This window comes from Cygnus olor, chromosome 23 (assembly GCF_009769625.2).
Source record: "Cygnus olor isolate bCygOlo1 chromosome 23, bCygOlo1.pri.v2, whole genome shotgun sequence".
Classification (NCBI taxonomy): domain Eukaryota; kingdom Metazoa; phylum Chordata; class Aves; order Anseriformes; family Anatidae; genus Cygnus; species Cygnus olor.
In genome coordinates this window covers 844,963-862,384 of record NC_049191.1, presented here as the reverse complement: position 1 = coordinate 862,384, position 17,422 = coordinate 844,963, and the positions used below count along the sequence as shown (strand labels likewise).

The 17,422-nt window shown below is 55.4% G+C and overlaps 1 protein-coding gene across 16 annotated transcripts in view; it reads left to right on the top strand.

Moving 5' to 3' along the window:
- MACF1 (microtubule actin crosslinking factor 1) overlaps positions 1-17,422 on the top strand; it is a 143,068-nt gene that overhangs the window by 71,077 nt on the left and 54,569 nt on the right. For 12 of the 16 annotated variants that reach the window (XM_040535285.1, XM_040535290.1, XM_040535284.1 and 9 more), the window contains 20 exons: positions 387-536; positions 945-1,160; positions 1,270-1,419; positions 2,188-2,421; positions 3,889-4,038; positions 4,135-4,368; positions 4,966-5,193; positions 5,630-6,151; positions 6,502-6,678; positions 7,133-7,256; positions 7,599-7,807; positions 8,211-8,528; positions 9,333-9,499; positions 10,505-10,661; positions 11,472-11,589; positions 13,294-13,356; positions 14,155-14,396; positions 14,849-14,978; positions 15,759-15,958; positions 16,646-17,141. In XM_040535285.1, the coding sequence (XP_040391219.1) occupies positions 387-536; positions 945-1,160; positions 1,270-1,419; positions 2,188-2,421; positions 3,889-4,038; positions 4,135-4,368; positions 4,966-5,193; positions 5,630-6,151; positions 6,502-6,678; positions 7,133-7,256; positions 7,599-7,807; positions 8,211-8,528; positions 9,333-9,499; positions 10,505-10,661; positions 11,472-11,589; positions 13,294-13,356; positions 14,155-14,396; positions 14,849-14,978; positions 15,759-15,958; positions 16,646-17,141 (4,285 nt within the window). The remainder of the gene's footprint in view (positions 1-386; positions 537-944; positions 1,161-1,269; positions 1,420-2,187; positions 2,422-3,888; positions 4,039-4,134; positions 4,369-4,965; positions 5,194-5,629; positions 6,152-6,501; positions 6,679-7,132; positions 7,257-7,598; positions 7,808-8,210; positions 8,529-9,332; positions 9,500-10,504; positions 10,662-11,471; positions 11,590-13,293; positions 13,357-14,154; positions 14,397-14,848; positions 14,979-15,758; positions 15,959-16,645; positions 17,142-17,422) is intronic. The other 4 variants (XM_040535286.1, XM_040535281.1, XM_040535282.1 and 1 more) reach the window with 2 other exon arrangements.

Here is a 17,422-nt window from a genome sequence, read left to right as displayed (position 1 = left end):
ATGTTTGGGGCTTGATGTTACAGCATCAGCTGCAATGGATTTGGCAAAGGACCCAGTGATGTAGGACTGAAAACACTCAAGGCTTAGTTGTGGCTTCTTTTTGCTAGAGCATTACTTACAAATGACTAATAAGTAGGACCATTTTTTGGCACTTTTACTGTAACACAATGGATCTCTTGCCATTTATAAGCTTATGTTGGAAAAAGAGCCATGTATTCTGTTTTTCCTGTAGTAAATCTTGTAGATAAGGCTACCAAGTGGAAAGTCCCTGAAATGGAATGCTATTAAGAGATTGCTTCTTTTAAAAAAATATGTATGCATATGTACACTTAATTGTCTGTTTTCCCTCTAAACTTGAGGTTTTGTTTTACCATTTGATTCTGTAGATCAAGTTCAGCAAGAAGATGTGCCTGGAGCATGATGAGAAGCTGATCTCCTATCTCTCCATGCTCCGAGATATTGAGATGAGAATTAAACGTGTGCAGCCAGCAGAGCAGAATCTGGCCGCCCTGCAGGACCTGCTGCAGCAGGCTGAGGTGAGCGCTGCTGGCACCAGGCAGGACGGAGCTCTCCCCCCTCTCCCCAGCACTTCTCAGGCTCCCCCTTGTTCCTCCTCCCTGCTCTGGGAGCAAGCGGGGCGTTAGCCTCAGGCTGAACTGGCATTTATATGCAAACCCCATCTCTCTGGCACTCCCTCTGGCTTACCTTCCTCTCGTACTTAGACAGTAACCTAAGTGTGGCTGAAATGAATTTTACAGCCTGGAGAAAGACAGTCGAGTGCTGGCAGCTGAGCAGGGCTGCATGAACGGGTCGATTGCAATGAATCTTTCCATCAGATACACGCAGTGTTTGGAGCTGGTTCTCCAAAACCTCTGCAGTGCTGTCACTTTTGGCAGTGGGAAGATGAACTATACCATAGACTTAACAATGCTGTCTTGCCTCAGGCCCTGGGCGCTGAGCTGCAGGAGCTCAGCTTTCCAGTGAATCAGGAGTTGGACGCTGTGAAGTGGATTGTGGCCAACCCGCCTGAAGAAGTCCCTGAGCAACTACTGAAGGCTTTGGAGAAGGATGCCAAGAACCTCCAGAAGTCTCTGAGCTCTGCGAGTGATATCCTGGAGTCCCGGCTGCTAAACCTGCGTGGTGCAGCGGAAACCCAAAAGGTAGAGCTGGCAGCTGTCCCTGCTGCCTGCTGTCCCCCCACCCTGCGCATCCTGGTGCTTCCCTGGAGTGCCCTGCTCCTTGTTTGAATGGTGCACTTCTGTGTTTAAGGCTAAAATCATGACGCATCACGAGACTCTCCAGGCTAAACTGCAGGAGCTGCTGAGCTGGGTCTCTGGCACTGCGCAGTCGCTGGACGGCAGCGATTACCACCATGGGATGGATGCAAACAGCTTGAGTCGCTGCCTCCAACACTACAAGGTAACCATGGCGATGCCCCTAATCCTTCCTGATGGATGGAGTTGCTGTGCTCTGTGCAGAGGAGAAGCTTTTAATCCTGCTCCCCTCCTGGAGCCTTGGTGGGTTTGCCATTATCCGTGGTTGCAGGAGGAGCAGCAATATTGTATTTGCTCCAAAGTAATTTGTTTCCACAATGCATGAACCATCTGCTTTGGCCTTTATGGGAACATGCTCAAATGCAGATGTGTGTGGTGGAGGCTGAGCGACCAGCAGGGAATCCTGTGAGGCTGAGAGCCGCTGCCTCCAGGGGGCTCCAAGAGCCCCCTCCAGCACACCTGCCCCAGTCCCCATCACCTGTATGAGGAGCCCAGGCCCCGCTCCACAGCTACTCATCTTGTAGCGATAGCTCTCAAGATTTGGACAGCTCAGCACCTCCTGTTTGCGGGCAGTTGAAGTCAGGGGACTGAAGGCGGAGAGCCGCTGGTACCGTGCGTGGTCATCACAGACTGCAGGGCTCTGGACCTGGATTGTCCTTGGGCAGCCTCACGCAGGGCGCAAGCGGTCTCTTGGCAAGGTGCTGGAGGCCTTGTTTAGCAGAGCCTTGGAGAATTGGTGTGACGAGGCTCTGTCACTTCAGTGCTGTGTGCTTCAGGTCTCTTGGGATTATGGAGTACAGCATTCCAGTGACACAGCGCTTTTTTTGGGCACACACTGCTGCCCGTGTGTGCCCCATCTGAAGCTGGCAGCGCAGAGCAGTTCAGCCTGACAGGTCTTTTCTCTTCCCTTCAGGAGCTGAAAGAGCCCCTTGCTGACACCAAGGCTCAGCTCGATGCCACCGCCTTCGACATCCAGTTCCTTATCTCGGAGCACGCCCAGGACCCGACCCCTCAGCAGAGCAGGCAACTGCTGCGGCTGCTCAACGAGCTGCAGAAGGCGTTCCGGGACCTGTCGGAGCGCGTGGCGGCGCAGGTCGAGGTCCTGCAGGTCTGTCTCCAGCAAGCGGAGCAGACAGATCAGGTGAAGGTTGTGGCACAGCTGCTTCCTGGCTGCAGTTTGCTCACTCAAACACTTTCCAGCCATAAGAGCGTGCGCTGAGATACCTCGTATCTGGGATTTCACGTGCATGCCACTCACGGTTTATGACTTCCCACTGCACATCATGAGCTTCCTCTAAAGTCTTTCTTCTTCCTACCACGTAACTCCCAAGGGGAAAGTTGCTTTCCTCCCTCAAGGTTGAGCCCTGTCAGAGGTCTCGGTAGCACAGCTGGGAGTCCTCTGCTAGGCATCGAGTTGTTTTGGGCCAGGTAGAAAAAGCCCTGGTCTCTGTAACCTCACCAGAAAATCCCTGTGCAGAGCTGGCACCACAGGCAGCCGGCAGTTTTAATGTCTTACTTTCACCACACAAGACAGGTTTTGCTGACCTAAAGAAACAGCTGATGATGTATCAAGGCAGCTGGTAGCTGCAAAAGCAGGTCCCCAGGTCTCTGCTGCATTCATGCAGCACTCATCACTGCATGAATCCTCTTATTCAAGACAGTATTAATGTTTTTTTTTATTAACAGTTGCTCTCTATAACTCTTGCCTGTCCCATCTGGAGTGTGTGTGTATATTAACCAGTTTGCTTTGCTTTTTCAGATTGAGTGTGCGCCCATCCTAACCCAGGAAGAACTCGCTTTGCAGCTGAAGAGCTCTTAAGAAGGCTCTTTCAATTTGCTTCTGTTGTTTATCTTATGACTGTGAGAACCAAGCACAGTGTTTTGCACAAGTTTGTACATCACCTTGCTGAAATGCCCAGTGAAACTCAAAAACTTTTCTCTGCCCTGGGGAAGGGAACAGAAACGTTGCAGGGACTCTCAGGTCACATCATGCTCAATTGCTCAAACAGGCGCTTCTGTGTTGTGCTCTGGCAGCAAAATGTAGGAGCTGGATCGGCTACAGAAACGCTTTTCTCTCTCCTGGGCTCCCTCTCCAACCCCAGTGTCTAAAAGCCAACCTGCCTTAGGTTGTATGGGGCTCCACAGTGGTGCTGCCTGGTGCCAGGTTCTCACCTCTCATTAGATGAGTTTCTGATGCAGTTTTAATGTTCATAAGGTTGAATGGAAAAGGCACAGAAATTTCTGGTTGAGCTCTCCCAAGAGAGGACCACGTAAACTGGAGCGTAGCTCCACGTGGAGCTGGACGGGGTTCTTAAAAAAGTAAAACAGAGAAACCTGCTTGAATGGTGGCAAACGTGCACTGCACAGCTCCAGTCCCCCAACACTGCCGCTGGAAAGGGGCTTGGACCTCAGCCACGTTCCTGCAGTGTGTAAACGTGAGAGGGGGAGAGAGCCTAGGGAGAGCTGCAAAAGCTGGTTTCTGTGCTGCATCCTCACCTCCAGGAAGGTGCTCCAGCTGTAACCTCTTGCCTTGCTTTTCAGCAACGTGCGTGGTGGAAGCGCAGCCCCGGTACTAACTGCCCCCTCTCCCCCTTCCCTCTGCTCTCGACCGCAGACGCTGCAGGAGCAGCAGGCAGCCCGCGCCCAGAACCTGGCCGAGCTGAGCACCTGGCTGGAGGCAGCGGAGGACACGCTGGCCGAGCAGCAGCGGGCGGCCAGCGAAGGAGACCTGTCCACGTTGCAGCAGAGGCAAAGTGACGTGAAGGTCAGTGCTTCAGAAAGGGAGGCTGGGAGGTGGGGGGCCTTGGCACTGCCTTGGGAGCACACGGCGCCTCACGGCATCGTGCTGTCGTCTGCCCAGGAGCTGCAGAGAAACATGCACACCCGAGCCGCCTCCTTTGCCAGCGTCCTGAAAACCACAGAGGAGTTCTTGGAGGAGAACAAGACAAAGATGGAGCCTGGGGAGCTGGCAGCACTGCAAGAGAAGCTTCGGCATGCCAAGGAGCAGTACCAGTCCCTGCAGGAGAGGACAGAGATGGCCCAGAAGGAGCTGGAGAGCGCCGTCACTGCTGCAGTGCAGCAGGAGACTGAAAAGGTAACGTGATGGGCTGCAGCCCCTAGGCCTGGCTGAGGTGCCCGGTGAGGTCTGGTCAGTAGAATTAGATTCATTCAAAGCTCTGCCATTCTTCTGGGCGATGCAACATAAAGCAGCTTAGTGTTCTGTCTGTCCTCTGGGTGGGGCGAGGCAGTGACACTGCTCCCTGGTGAAATGCCTTGAGAGCATCAGGCGCAGATGAGCTGGTTGTGGAGGAGCTGGGGCAGTACAAGGCATCTTGCTCTGCCTTTAGGCTGGCCCTTGGTGTGAGCGCTGGGCATCTCCACGTGCTCGTGAAACGTGTCTCCACACCTGTACGCGTGGAGTCGCAGCCCATCGGTGCTGGGGCTGCCTGTGACCCTGGATTGTAGCAGGGTGAGAAGTGCAGCATAACAGAGGCCGAGTTTGTTCACAGCCTCTTTGTACCCTCCCCTTATCAGAGTCACAAAGTGTTTTGAGGGTCTGTGAAGTGTTCGATGCAGTTGGAAAACAGTTCAGGGTTTTTCTTCTGTTCGTTTTTGTGTCCGTCCCCCATGCAGCAGTTTGCTGAATATGATTGAAATGGATCATTCTTACCGGGAGCCTTTGTGCTTTCAGGTGAAAGCAGCCAAAGAGCTGGAGGAGAACAGCAATAAGATCGATTCCCTTCTGAGCTGGGTGGCATCGCTGGAGCAGAAGGGCGAGCTCCTGGAGTACAGACCGCACCCCACTGAGCCAGCGGCGGGGGTGCGAGCAGGGCAGGATGCTCAGGATGTCCCTGATGGCCGTGTCGTGGGAGCAGACAGGACTGCTGAGAACCTGGACGAGCAGTACGAGAGGCTGAAGGTAGGGCTGCCACCTCGTCCCTCTCCAAGCTTTCTGCCTGCCTGTCAGCGTGACAGCAGGCTTCAGTGCTGCCACACACTGCCTCTGGCTGCCTGGCCTCCAGAGCACTTGCTCGGCGCGGTTTTCCCTATGGGAGGCTCGGGAACTCCTGGGAAGACCATGCCCAGCCTGGAGGACACGTGTCCAGGGCGTTGGTGGGGCTGGCGGGGCGGATGTGTCCCATGGCACGGTGCAACCGGGGTAACGAGAGCACGGTGCCCCTAATGAAAGGGGGTTATGTCTGCTGGCCCGCGGGTGTTCCCCCGCCTTGTTGGCAGCACCGGAGCGCGGGGGCACTGCAGATCCTTGCTGCGTCCACCCGCGAGCCTGCTGCTGGTGGTGTGGGTGCGCATCCCCTCGGTCACAGGAGTCACCTCTGCCTGTCGGCGTGTTTCAGGCCCAGCACCAAGAGCTGCTGTCCCAGCAGCAGGACGTCATCCTGGCAACGCAGTCGGCGCAGGCTTTCCTGGACAAGCACGGCCACAGCCTGCCTGGGGAGGAGAGGGCCGGGCTGCAGGGCCGGCTGGCGGAGCTGAAGGACCGGTACGCGGCTTCCCTCGCCCAGTCGGAGACGCGGCTGAAGCAAGTGCAGGTGCTGCGGGACGAGCTGCAGAAGTTCTTGCGGGACCATGGGGAGTTCGAGGCTTGGCTGAAGCAAGCGGAGCAGGACCTGGAGGGGATGTACAAAGGGGACAGCGACCCCGCGTCCCTCCGGCAGCTGCTGCTGCGGCAGGGCAGCTTCTTGGAAGATGTGATCTCTCACAAAGGGGACCTGCGGTTTGTCACCATGTCAGGGCAGAAGGTGCTGGATGCGGAGGGAGCTGCCAGGGACGCAGGGTCCCAGCCGCTGGCCTCGGGAAGCGTGGTGAAGAGCAAGCTGGAGGATGCGACCCAGCGATACACCACGCTGCACTCCAAGGTATGGGAAGGGCTTTGCAAGGCTGGGAGTCAAACCTCGGGCACTGTTTTCCTCGTGTGTGTGTAGAATAAGCAGTGATGGCAGGGGGAGGCTTCCCTCAAGAGTGGCTGCGGTTTTAGCATGCATGTAGCTTGGAGGACAAGGATCGTCGTCCTCTGGGGTTTGTGCAGGAGTAGCTCTCTCTTGGTGTTGGTCTGCATGGTGCTTCCTGTAATTGCTTTAACACACATTACAAGAATGTTTCTTTTGTTGTTTTTTCTCTCTACTGATTCCTGTGCATTTTCCAGAGGTGCCCAGGTTGCTCTGTTCCTGTGAGCATCCTGCCATTATGTCTCGTTGCTCCTTTGCAGTGCACCAAGCTTGGCTCCCACCTGAGCACCTTGCTGGAGCACTACCAGCAGTTCCAGGAGGTGGCAGAGTCTCTCAGGACGTGGCTGCAGGACAGCGAAGCTGCGGTTGGGAAACTGCTCTCAGAGACGGTTTCTTCAGATCCCGCCGCTCTGCAGCAGCAGCTCGCCAGTGCCGGGGTGCGTGGTCTGTGGGCGATCTCCTGGGGGAGCGTTGGAGTTTGTCCGGGAATTTGGCCTCTGCTCTGGGCAGCCTCAGGGCTAGAAGAGATTCCGTCTGTTAGCCTTTTTTGCTGGTTGAGTGCAACGGTACACCTGCGGGCTCGGGAAGTCCCCGCACTGCAGATGAGATGGAGCCAGGCTGTTCTGAGAGGTGCTGAGCACAAGGACAAGGGGCTGCTGCCCCTGGATGTCCCAGCGGGATGTGGGGGGAAGGTTTTCCTGCTGCGAGAGTGGCAGGGCCCAACAATGGTTGGGCTGTCTGTCCAACCTGCGTTATTTATTTGTGGGATTTTTTAATTAACTGAACAGGGACCCTCAGGGTCTGAATGGAGCACTGAGCTCCCCACGGGTGAAGGTCTCTCGTCTGTGACTGACTGCTGATGTTGCCTTGTCTTGCCTTGTGTCAAAGCAGCAGCTGCAAGGAAACCTCGCTGAGCATCAGGTGCCAGTGGAGAAGCTCCAGAAAGCAGCTCGTTCCCTCCTGGAGATACAAGGAGAACCAGCCCCTGACCACGGGCACGTTCAGGAAACAACAGGTACAGCTGAAAGCAGCCAGAGGTATCAGCAGGGGTGGCTGGGAGAGACTGAAAGCAAACCAGGAGGGAGGACGCATGAAGTCTCGCACATATGGGGGAAGATGGGACAAAGGTGGAGACACAGTGATGTGCCTTCAGAGCATACGTTTGCATGGGATGAGGGCCGTGGTCCAGTTTGGCCATTTGTGTTAGGCCCACTGTCTCAGTGCTGAGCTTGGGGTCAGTGAGAGCCTGGCAGGAGTTCCTGCAGCTCTGCACCCAGCAGCTGCGTTGGTACTCGCTGCCCTCTGAACACCAGGTGAGCTCTGTGCCATTTACTTCTCTTCGTGCTGATCTCTCCAGATGCCATCGTGAGCCGCTTCCAGAGCCTCTCCCAGCAGATGGCCGAGCGCTCAGACCTGCTGCAGAAATCCATCGCCCAGTCCCAGAGCGTCCAGGAGAGCCTGGAGAGCCTCCTGCAGTCGGTGGCTGAGATCGAGAAGAGCCTGGGGGGAGAGCAGCCGGCCGCGCTCTCCTCCGCCTCCATCCAGGACTCGCTGGCCACCAACGCGGTAAGGCTGGCCCCTGGTCTCCCTCGCCTCAAATACATGGGGCTGTCTGTGGTGTCTGAACTGCATGGGCAGCTGCTGGGACTTGGCTAAGGGATTCCGAAAGCACACAAAAAAATAAATAAAAAGGGATACGAGCACAACCTTTACACAATTTCTTTAGGCTCGAACACTGGCCTGTTGAAAGCCTCTCTTCTTTGCTAACAAGCAGGGTTTGGATGTCAGGCACTGGGAGAAGGCAGACCGGGTTGGGGAGAGCAGAAAGGAAAAGAAAATCAGGACAGAAAACCTTTCTTGCACAAATGTGCGCTGTTGTTGCAAAGGGCAGCCCCCAGCCTCTTTGTACCAGTTCAGTTTTGCTCAAGTCTTCCTAAAACGGCATCCTGTCTGTGTATGCTCACAACAGAAGCTGAAGCAGGACATCGCCAGGCAGAAGATCTGCCTGGAAGCCACCCGCGAGATGGTGACACAGTTCACGGAGGCGGCGGACAGTGCCACGGCCTCTGCCCTGCAGGGCAAACTGGCCGAGGTGACGGAGCATTTCGGCAGGCTGTGCCAGCAGCAGCAGGAGAAGGAGGAGGCGCTGAAGGGTCTCCTGCCGAAGGTTGAGCAGTACGAGCAGCTCTCAGAGAAGCTGCAGCAGTTCACGGAGAGCAGAGCGCGGATGTTGGCATCTGGAAACCAGCCAGACCGTGACATCGCTCGCTTCTCCCAGCACATCCAGGTGAGATGTGGCTCCCCTGCCTGAGGGAGGGAGAAAATTCCACCTGCGTAGGGTTCCTAGGGCAGTGCCATTCTGCAGTGATCTCTTCCTGGTTCTCCCAGGCCACCAGGGTCTGCAGGACCCACGGATGCTGCTCACTTGAGGAAGGGAGCGAGGCTGGGGCAGCTGAGGCTGTTTCCAGCAGGGAGAGCTGGGAATGGCATTTCCCTGGAGCCAGCCTGATTTTCTGAAGGGATCAGTCTCTTAGGGGCCAGTCCAAATATAGCAAGGCTTTACCAGTTAAAGGCTCCATGGGTTAATAAGCAAAACCACCCAAGTGTTGGCAGCAAGTGCAGTGCAGGATGTGACAAAGCCCTTGGCAATGCAGTGGGTCCTGGTGGCCGGTAATGGCTGCACAGATTCTTCCCTCAGGTTCCCTACAAGTGCTTTGCTGTGGGGCATGGTTTGGCCACAGCCTCAGCAATGGTCTAAGCTGGCATAAAACTGGATGCTTGTGCTGTGAGCGGGTTTGATTTGGCCTGGTCTGGGTTTCCCCATCACACTCACTGCGTGGCCTCAGACCAGCACCAGGGAAGGGGCAGGGGAAGGTGGGACCTGCTCCCGCAGCTGGTTGAGGAATTTGCTGAGCCAGAGCTTCAGAAGTGAGCGGGCCTGAGCCCTGCCCACCCGCCTGGCACTGGTGCAATTCATGGCGCTGTCCACAGAGGGTCTCCAGCTCACCAAGGCACAGGGCTGTCCCCTTCGTCCCCCCTGCCCAGATCTGCTGGTGGGGGCACGGTTGGCATCACCCTTTGCTCTTGGCAGGAGCTGAATCTGGAGCTGAGGCAGCACCAGGAGGACCTGGCGGCCCTGGAGCACCTGGCTGCGGAGCTGGGCTCCTGCGGTTTCGCGCCCAGTGCCTCCCTACAGCAGGAGAAGCTGCAGAGCCTGAAGAAGGAGTTCCTGCAGCTGCAGAAGGTGGCAGAGGAGAGGTGAGTCCTAGTGCCCCATCTGCCCCCGGGAGGCTTTGCAGGCAGATCAAGCCCCCGTGAGATCTCCTTTCCGCGGGGGGGCACGAGCGAACTCTTCCTGCCTCCCTCCTCCCACACCAGGAGACATAACGCAGCTCGCTCCAGCTGACACTTTAAAAAAAGCCTGGCTGGGGGCGTTGTGAAAAATTCCTGGTGCCGCAGGAGCCGGCATTCGTGCGTCTCGGAGCGTGTGGGCTGCCACAGCTCGGTGCTGCGGCCGGGAGCATCTCGCTCGGGGGGAGCGGGTGCTGGTGGAGGGTCAGGGCTGGCCCCAGACACATTCTGCAGGAGGTGACACAGCAGGGCTGTGTCCTCAGAGCCCCTCGCAGTGGGGATGAGGAGGACCTTTTAGCAGCATCCTGAACTTGGGGCAGCCATGGCAGCGTGAGCGGGGTTGGAGCAACAGCTCGCCTGTGTCCCCAGGGAGGGCACACCTCGCAGGCTGCATCTCCAGACTCCCTGGTGAATGCAAGAGAGGCGATGGGAAGAAGCAGATTGAATTTCCTGATAATCCCCAGTAACTCAGCACCACACAGCGTGCTGCCTCTGGCCGGCTGCATGCAGGCTGCCCACAGCTGTGCTCAGTGGGGGAGCCAGGCGGAGGGGCTGCCTTGTTCCCCCCCAGGGGCTGAATGGATGAGAGCCGATGGCAGGGCCTGGGGCGGTGGGAAGGAGCCCTGCCTTCCCCGAAGCTCCGCTCCCCAAAGAGCCCCGTGCAGAGTGGGTGCAGGCTGGCAGGGGAGCTCCGCGTGAGCCAGCAGTGCCGGAGCAGCTGCCACCAGCCGAGAGGGGCAGGCTGCAGCTTGCACCCCGTTTTGGCTGGCACTGCATGCGCTGTTTCTAAGCAACATCGAATGATAATAATAAAAAGACGGGCTCCTGGAGACTCAACTGTGCTACATTCACGCGGTGGTAATTGCAAGGCAAAGCACGAGCTCTGACTCTCTGAAACCTTTTCACTCTTAGAGAAAGGGATGCATCGTCCTGCCAGGAGCAACTGGACGAATTCCGAAAGCTGGTTGGAGCCGTGAGGAAGTGGCTGAAGGAGAGCGAGGGCAAAATGCCACCTGCAGAGACCTCGCTGGGCACCCAGGAGCTACACAAATGCAGGCAGCAGGTCCAGGTGGGCAGAGGGAGCTGGAAACAGATTGGGAAAGTTGGCAGCTGGTGCGAAAACCCTGGAATATGGAATAAATCCCAGGAAACAATGTTCTGGGAGGTTTTTTATGCTCTCAGTAATCCTGGGCTTCCCTGTACTTGCTGCTGGGCTGCAGCCCCCTGTGTGTGGGCATCTCATGGTCCCTGGTGTGCAGGCAAGGGAACAGAGCGAAGGTCCTCCCGCGCACAGCCTCATTTCCCTTCCCTCCTTCCCACCTGCTTTGTCGGGGATTTGCGAGTTTTTGCTGTGTGCTTCTCCCTGCTAGACATCAAAGGCAGCCTCCTCCGCTCGTCTCCGGCACAGCGATGCCTTAAATGAGGACAATTCGAGGGCCGGGCTGGGAGGCCTGGCAGTGTCCTTGTGAGCCACCATAGCCTCGGGGCTCCGAGCCGCAGGTTCACACAGGGGCTCTGCAGAAAGCCGTGGGACTGCACTCACACACGGCTGGGTAGTGTGGGGTGGGAGGGAGCCCCCAGAAACAGCAGCGGGGAGAACAAGGTGTGACAGACCCACTGCTCAGGGAAGAGCGTGTTACTCTTTGATTCCCGCTGGCAAAAATACACGTCAAGACACCCACTCCGTGCACGCAGTCTGCTTGCAACGTGCTGGGTGCCCCCAGCGATACGCAGCCGGTTCGCTGGGGGCTGTTCTGTCAGCGCTGTCCTGGTGCCACCAGTTCATAGTGGAGGGGACCGGGCTCGCCGTTTCCACTGGGGACAGCACGCTGCAGTGTGGCGAGCACAGCTGCCAACCCCAGCCTTTGCCTCCGAACAGGATCTCCTGGAGGAGTGGACGGGGAAGGGGCCGCAGGTGGAGGAGATCAACCGCAAGGGGACCCTCCTGGAGAACCTGATCGTGGAGATCACGGCCCCCGACAGCCAGGGCAAGGCAGGTGAGTCGCAGCCCTGCTCGCCAGCCATTGCAGGGAGCTGGCACCGTGCCTCCTTCCTCTGCTTGCTCTCACTGCACCACAAGCATCATTCCAGAGCCTGCATCAAGCAAAAAATGGGGTTACCTCCCCTTTTTACAAACTTTAGAGGGCCGGAGGTGGTCCAGGTATCACGGGGCTCAAGACCAGTGATCAGGTTGTTGCATTTATGCATCGGCCATGTGCTCTGAGCCCACCAGTGCCAGGTAAGGCAGTGTGGCTTCCTTTGCTGTAGTGTAACGAGCACTGAAGGAGCCCGTGCTTGCCACGGGCCCAGCTCATGGCCATGCATTGATGCTCGGCCAAAGCACAGGAGGTCCGGGTCCTGCAGGGTGGTCGCTGGGGTGGTTCAGTCGCAGCAGCCTCCTGGTTTCTGCCAGTGGTGTGCTTCAGCCTCCTGGGGCCTGAGACGTTTTAATCAAACTCCAGTATATGGGTTTCATATCTGCATGAAATTGAAGACTGTGATATTCAGACGTGATTTACTAGTCTCCTTTTTGGCTTTAAGTCTATGAAGCAATGAGATTATGTCTGGTTTGTTTGGAACCCAACTAAAAGATGTCTTCCAGCTCATGAGAACAAGTCTCTGGACTCCCCTCACTGATGGGCCTCTATGGGAATTTATAGTCTATGTTTGTTTGTTGGGGTTAACTTGATTTGCAGTTCAATGGGAAGCCTCCAAGAAAACTAGGGAGAGAGCCTGCAGACGGGTGTGTGAAGGATGCAGGAGCTGGCACACAGTCTGAGCTGAACCCCAGCTCCTCTTTCACTGATGTTATCCAGTATCTTGTGTCTTAGTGCTCACTGAAGGTTCTGACATTTGGGGTAGTTGACCTGATGTCTGTGCTAAACCTGTTCACAAGATGTGCTTGCTGCCAACCTGAAATTTTCCTGGGAGTTTTAATTTGGAGTTTGCTCATTCCCTGCTCTTGAGCCTTGTTGGATGATGTCGCCAGCGCAGGGGGCCGCCACGCAGGTTACCATTCCCCTTTACAAACCTGGGGTAACATTTGGAAGCTGCAGTCCCTTACATCCATGAAACTGTTAAAATATGTGGTTAGAAAGAGAGAAGCTTACTCGATGACGTTTCTGAAGAATCCCCTTTTGACTGTGGATGTAACTGATGTCTGCAGTGCATCCCAGAGAGGGTCACTGATGCATCATGCGTGGTGCCTCTTTGCAGAGAGAGCGTGTCTGTGCACCAAGGCAGCTTTAAATAGTTTCATTCCATAAGAAAAGGAGAATATGGGGGAGTTAATTTCTTTAGGGGAGTTAATCTCTTTAAATGAAGACATTATAAAGCCTCAGCGGTCTCGGTAATTCACAAAGTCATGGTGAGGGCAGCAGCTTTTCTGGGGTGTCTGGAGAGACGTGGGGGGATGGCCGTGGCCCCAGAGCTGCGGGCTGTGCAGGAGCCTCATCCCACGGACTTGATGAGCACGAGGCAGCGGCCCCCCCAGCGCCGTCCGTGTGCTTGGTGCCGCCGTGCTCTGTCGGGGGGGCTGTGTTGTCCCACGCTGTGTTTGCAGGCTCGCGCGCCGGGCTGCATCCGCCTCGCGCGGCGCTCCCGGGCGGTGGAGGCAGCCCTCCCCGGTGTTCGTCGCTTGCTGTCCGCATTCTTAACACGTCTGTCTTGTCCCTCTGTCTGTCCCCGTCCCCTCTGCTCAGGTTCTGTGCTGCCCGCTCTGGGAGGGCCGGTAGGCAGCGTGAACGGATACCACACTTGCAAAGGTGAGAGCGCTGTGCCGGCACGCGCGTGCTGGGGCCGTGTCCTGTCCGTTGTGTCTGTGCCTGCTGGCAGCGCTGTGCATTTCCATCCGTGAGATACAAACCACAATGTGACACCATCAGCATCCCGTAGCAAGTGAAATGAGCCTGCAAATGGGCTTCCTAATTCCGAGCAGCGCTGCGCCACGGGACGGGCAGGTGGCTGTGACCGGGGACATCGGTCAGGCTGAAGGACAGAGCCGGGAGGGCGGCAGGCAGCTCTGGGCAGTGGCAACCCCCCGGCACCCCGTCAGGTGGTGTTACGGGCTGATAAACGGGCGATCGTTTTAAGGCCTGCAATTAAATTTATTGGTTCTAAGGGATTATAATGCCATCCAGCCCTTCAGTTTGAAGAGCAATTTTAATTACTGACCGTTATCTGCTGTTAGTTCACCAGTTCAACGAGATAATAGCTGCATAAAAATGGCTTTATACCTTGGTGTCATGTTACTTACCGCTGTATTGGCAGTGACATTGCAGAAGTGGGGCTCAGCTTGCATCAGCCTCTCGAACACGAAGACGATTGCTTTGTTTGCAAACTGTCAGCACACGAACGTTGTGCGAGGGGAAGAGCCCCTCGGCGTGACGGGCGCTGGTAGCCTGACATTGCCGGCGCTCTGCAGGCAGCAGGACGGCCACGCGTCCGCTTGCTGCTCGTGCTTGGCTGAGGCTGCCCGGGGCTAGATTAGTGCCTGATAGTCCAGGTGAAGTGCAGCAAGGCAGGCAGCGTTCCTCATCCCAGGCTGCTGTTTTTGGCAACAGATCTGACCGAGATCCAGTGCGATGTGTCGGATGTCACCCAGCAGTACGAGGGCCTTGGCGTGGCGCTGCGGGAACGCCAGCAGCAGCTCTCAGCCATGCTGGAGAAGATGCAAGAAGTGCAGGAGGAGGCGAATGCCATGCTCAAGTGGCTGGAGTCAAAGGAGCGCACGCTGTCAGAGCTGGAAGCCTCCTCCTCGCCCACCAAGACAGAGACTATGAGAGCCCAGGCTGAGCACAACAAGGTAACTCCTCTTCCAGAGCACAACTGGGATTGGGCATCTTCTCCCCAGGCTTCCTGGAGTTGTGCTTAATTGCAGCAAGGTTAGACGTGTGAGCAGCACAGATCTGCCCTGGGCTGCAGAGGGGCCTTCCCAAGAAGGGAGCGCGGGTGGGTCCGTGGAGCAGGAGCCGGCACGCTGAGCTCAACCCTCTTGGTTTCAGACCTGTTGCTCTCAGGCATTTGGCTCAGAGGAGAGGCGCTTATCTGTAGCCCTTGTTGTTGGGCCACCCCAGCTTCTCTGGGAAGCAATCCCTCTCTGTTCTGCTCTTGGAGCCAAGCTAGCTCATGATACTGCTAATGAAGAGCAAAGAACAGAAACTGTTCAACTCCAGCTTGTAGCTCCTGCTCTGTTCCTCCTCGGTGATGTTATTCTTTTGCACTGTATCTAAAGAAGTTCAAATGATTGTATTCCAGGCATTTCTGGCTGAATTGGAACAGAAATCAGAAAAGATCCAGAAGGTAAAGGAAGCACTTTTTGGCTTGCTGGAGAAATATCCAGATTCTCCGGAAGCATCAAACTGGAAGAAGATGCAGGAAGATCTGAGTAAGTGCCTGAAGCACTCTAGTGAGGCTTCTGTCTTGAAACATCACGTTAGAAGTGATTCAGGACTGCAGGACGATTCCAAAGTCACTGCAGAGCAGAGTCGCTTCTAATTAAAATTCAGTAAATAGCGAACTTATCTCCAAGCTGTCTGGTGTACAAGGTGTTCCAGAGATGAGCACTGTCATGATTAATGAAATCTCTGTGATGGATGTATATTTTAAAGACTTGCCTCCTTAAATTACCTCTCAAAAAAAAAAAAAGATTAGCAGCATGAGTTGATTACTTTGATTAAAAGCATCACTGCTTGATATAAAATTCTAGTCATTAGTAAGGATATCCTAGGTAATGCAATGTTGACTAAACAAGACTGTGTATTTAAAAAGAAGCCCAGAGATTCTCTTCTTTGAAATAGCAGGAACGCGTTTACGGAGTTCTCCGTCCAGGAGATCTGAATGTGCTGTTTGAGGACTGATACACATGAGAGTATCCTCATTTATCGGAGCTGGTTTCTGAGCCAGAGCTGTGAGATGGCTCAGCCAAGGTCAGACGAGCTCGTGGCAGTAGTGACTAGATTGCAGAAATCCTGCTTGCGAGGTTTTTTCTATGAGCTTCAAGACCACGTAGCCATTAGAAATGGGTAACGGCTTATTAGATGGAGAGTGAATAGAGCCACGCTAGAAACGCTGAGGAGGTTTCCCGTGTCGGGTGAACCACAGGGAGGGTGAAAAACCTTCTCAGTGGAGGGGAGCACGACCAGCGCCAACGCAGCCGCTGCTTCAGATTGCAGGTGGGAGCGAGCCAGCCAGGCAACGGCCGAGCGGCAGCAGAAGCTGGAGGAGTCGGCGAACCAGCTGGCCAGCTTCCAGGCTGCCGAGGCGCAGCTGCGGCCCTGGCTGATGGAGAAGGAGCTCATGATGAGCGTGCTGGGACCCCTCTCCATCGACCCGAACATGCTGAATGCACAGAAGCAGCAGGTCCAGGTGAGCTGGGGGCTGTGTGCACGTCCCCACGGTGGGTTAGGGACAAGGAAGGAGGGTGTCGCTTCCACTGTGTGAGGTGGAAGGTCTCAGGGCTCTTCTTCCAAGTCCTCCAAACCCCGCTGACTGCAAACTGCTGTGAATAACTTGACATGGGTGCAGTGCTTGAACTCAGTTCCCTGCGCTGGATTGACTCATTGGTGAATCACTTGGTCCCTCCTGGAGAGCAAAATTGCTTTAAACAAGACCTGTGCTGATGCTCTGCAGGACTTGCTAATGCTGCCCCTCCACCTGGGGCACTGCCTGGCAGCGAGTTCCCCACCTACTGCTTCCAAATACTAACACGTCTGTAACCAGCCACATCATAAAATAAAATGCCCCAGTTAATGTAATTAGATTTCCTTCTCATCTAACCGGTTTATGTTACATTACACAGCAGTAGGACAAATAAGAGAGAGAGCAGAATACTCTGTCGCTGGAGCCTCAGACCCCTCCCAGCTTTCTAAGTTACAAGGTCACGATAAATCACGGTATCCCTTGCCCAACTGCTGTCCCGCCCCAGGAGCATCTCGCTTTGCTCCTAGTGATTCTGTGGGCTGGATAAAACCCTTGGAGGTCTGGTTTGTTTTGACTGTGTGTACTCAGAGCTGTCAGTTTTACGCAAACATTTTCATGTTATTTCTGTTCCAGTTTATGCTGAAGGAATTTGAAGCTCGCAGACAACAGCATGAGCAGCTCAACCAGGCAGCTCAGAGCATCCTAACTGGCCCTGGAGATGTTTCTCCATCCACTAACCAGGTGCAGGAAGAGCTCCAAGGGGTTAATCAGAAATGGTCCGAGCTGACAGAACGCCTCAACTCCCGCTCCAGCCAAATTGATCAAGCCATAGTGAAGAGTACCCAGTACCAGGAGCTCCTGCAGGGCCTCTCCGAGAAGGTGAAGGCGGTTGGGCAGCGCCTGAGCAGCCAGTCTGCCGTCAGCACGCAGCCCGATGCCGTGAAACAGCAGCTGGAGGAAACCAGTGAGATCCGCTCAGACCTGGAGCAGCTGGAAGAGGAGATCGCAGAAGCTCAGACCCTCTGTGATGACCTGTCTGTACTGATTGGGGAGCAGTATCTGAAAGATGAGCTAAGGAAACGTCTGGAGACCGTGGCTCTTCCTCTCAAAGGGCTGGAAGACCTGGCAGGTGAGACAGCATGAAGTTGGTTAAGAGGTGTTGAACTTTGCCCCATGCTTTTTGCCACAGGGTTCACCCATCACTGGGTTTTTAAGAATAATAAGGGACGGACTATTTATCAGTTTTGGTGAGGTGCTTTGTGGGTGTTTTATGTGGCACTAAGCAGAGGAGACTTCTCACTCTGGACATATCCAAACCTGGAGGGTGAGCAGAGATGTTTAGTCCCACTGGTGAAAGTACAGAAAGTGGCTCTCCTGCAAGCCAGGCAGGCTTGTTGAAGTGTGGCATGT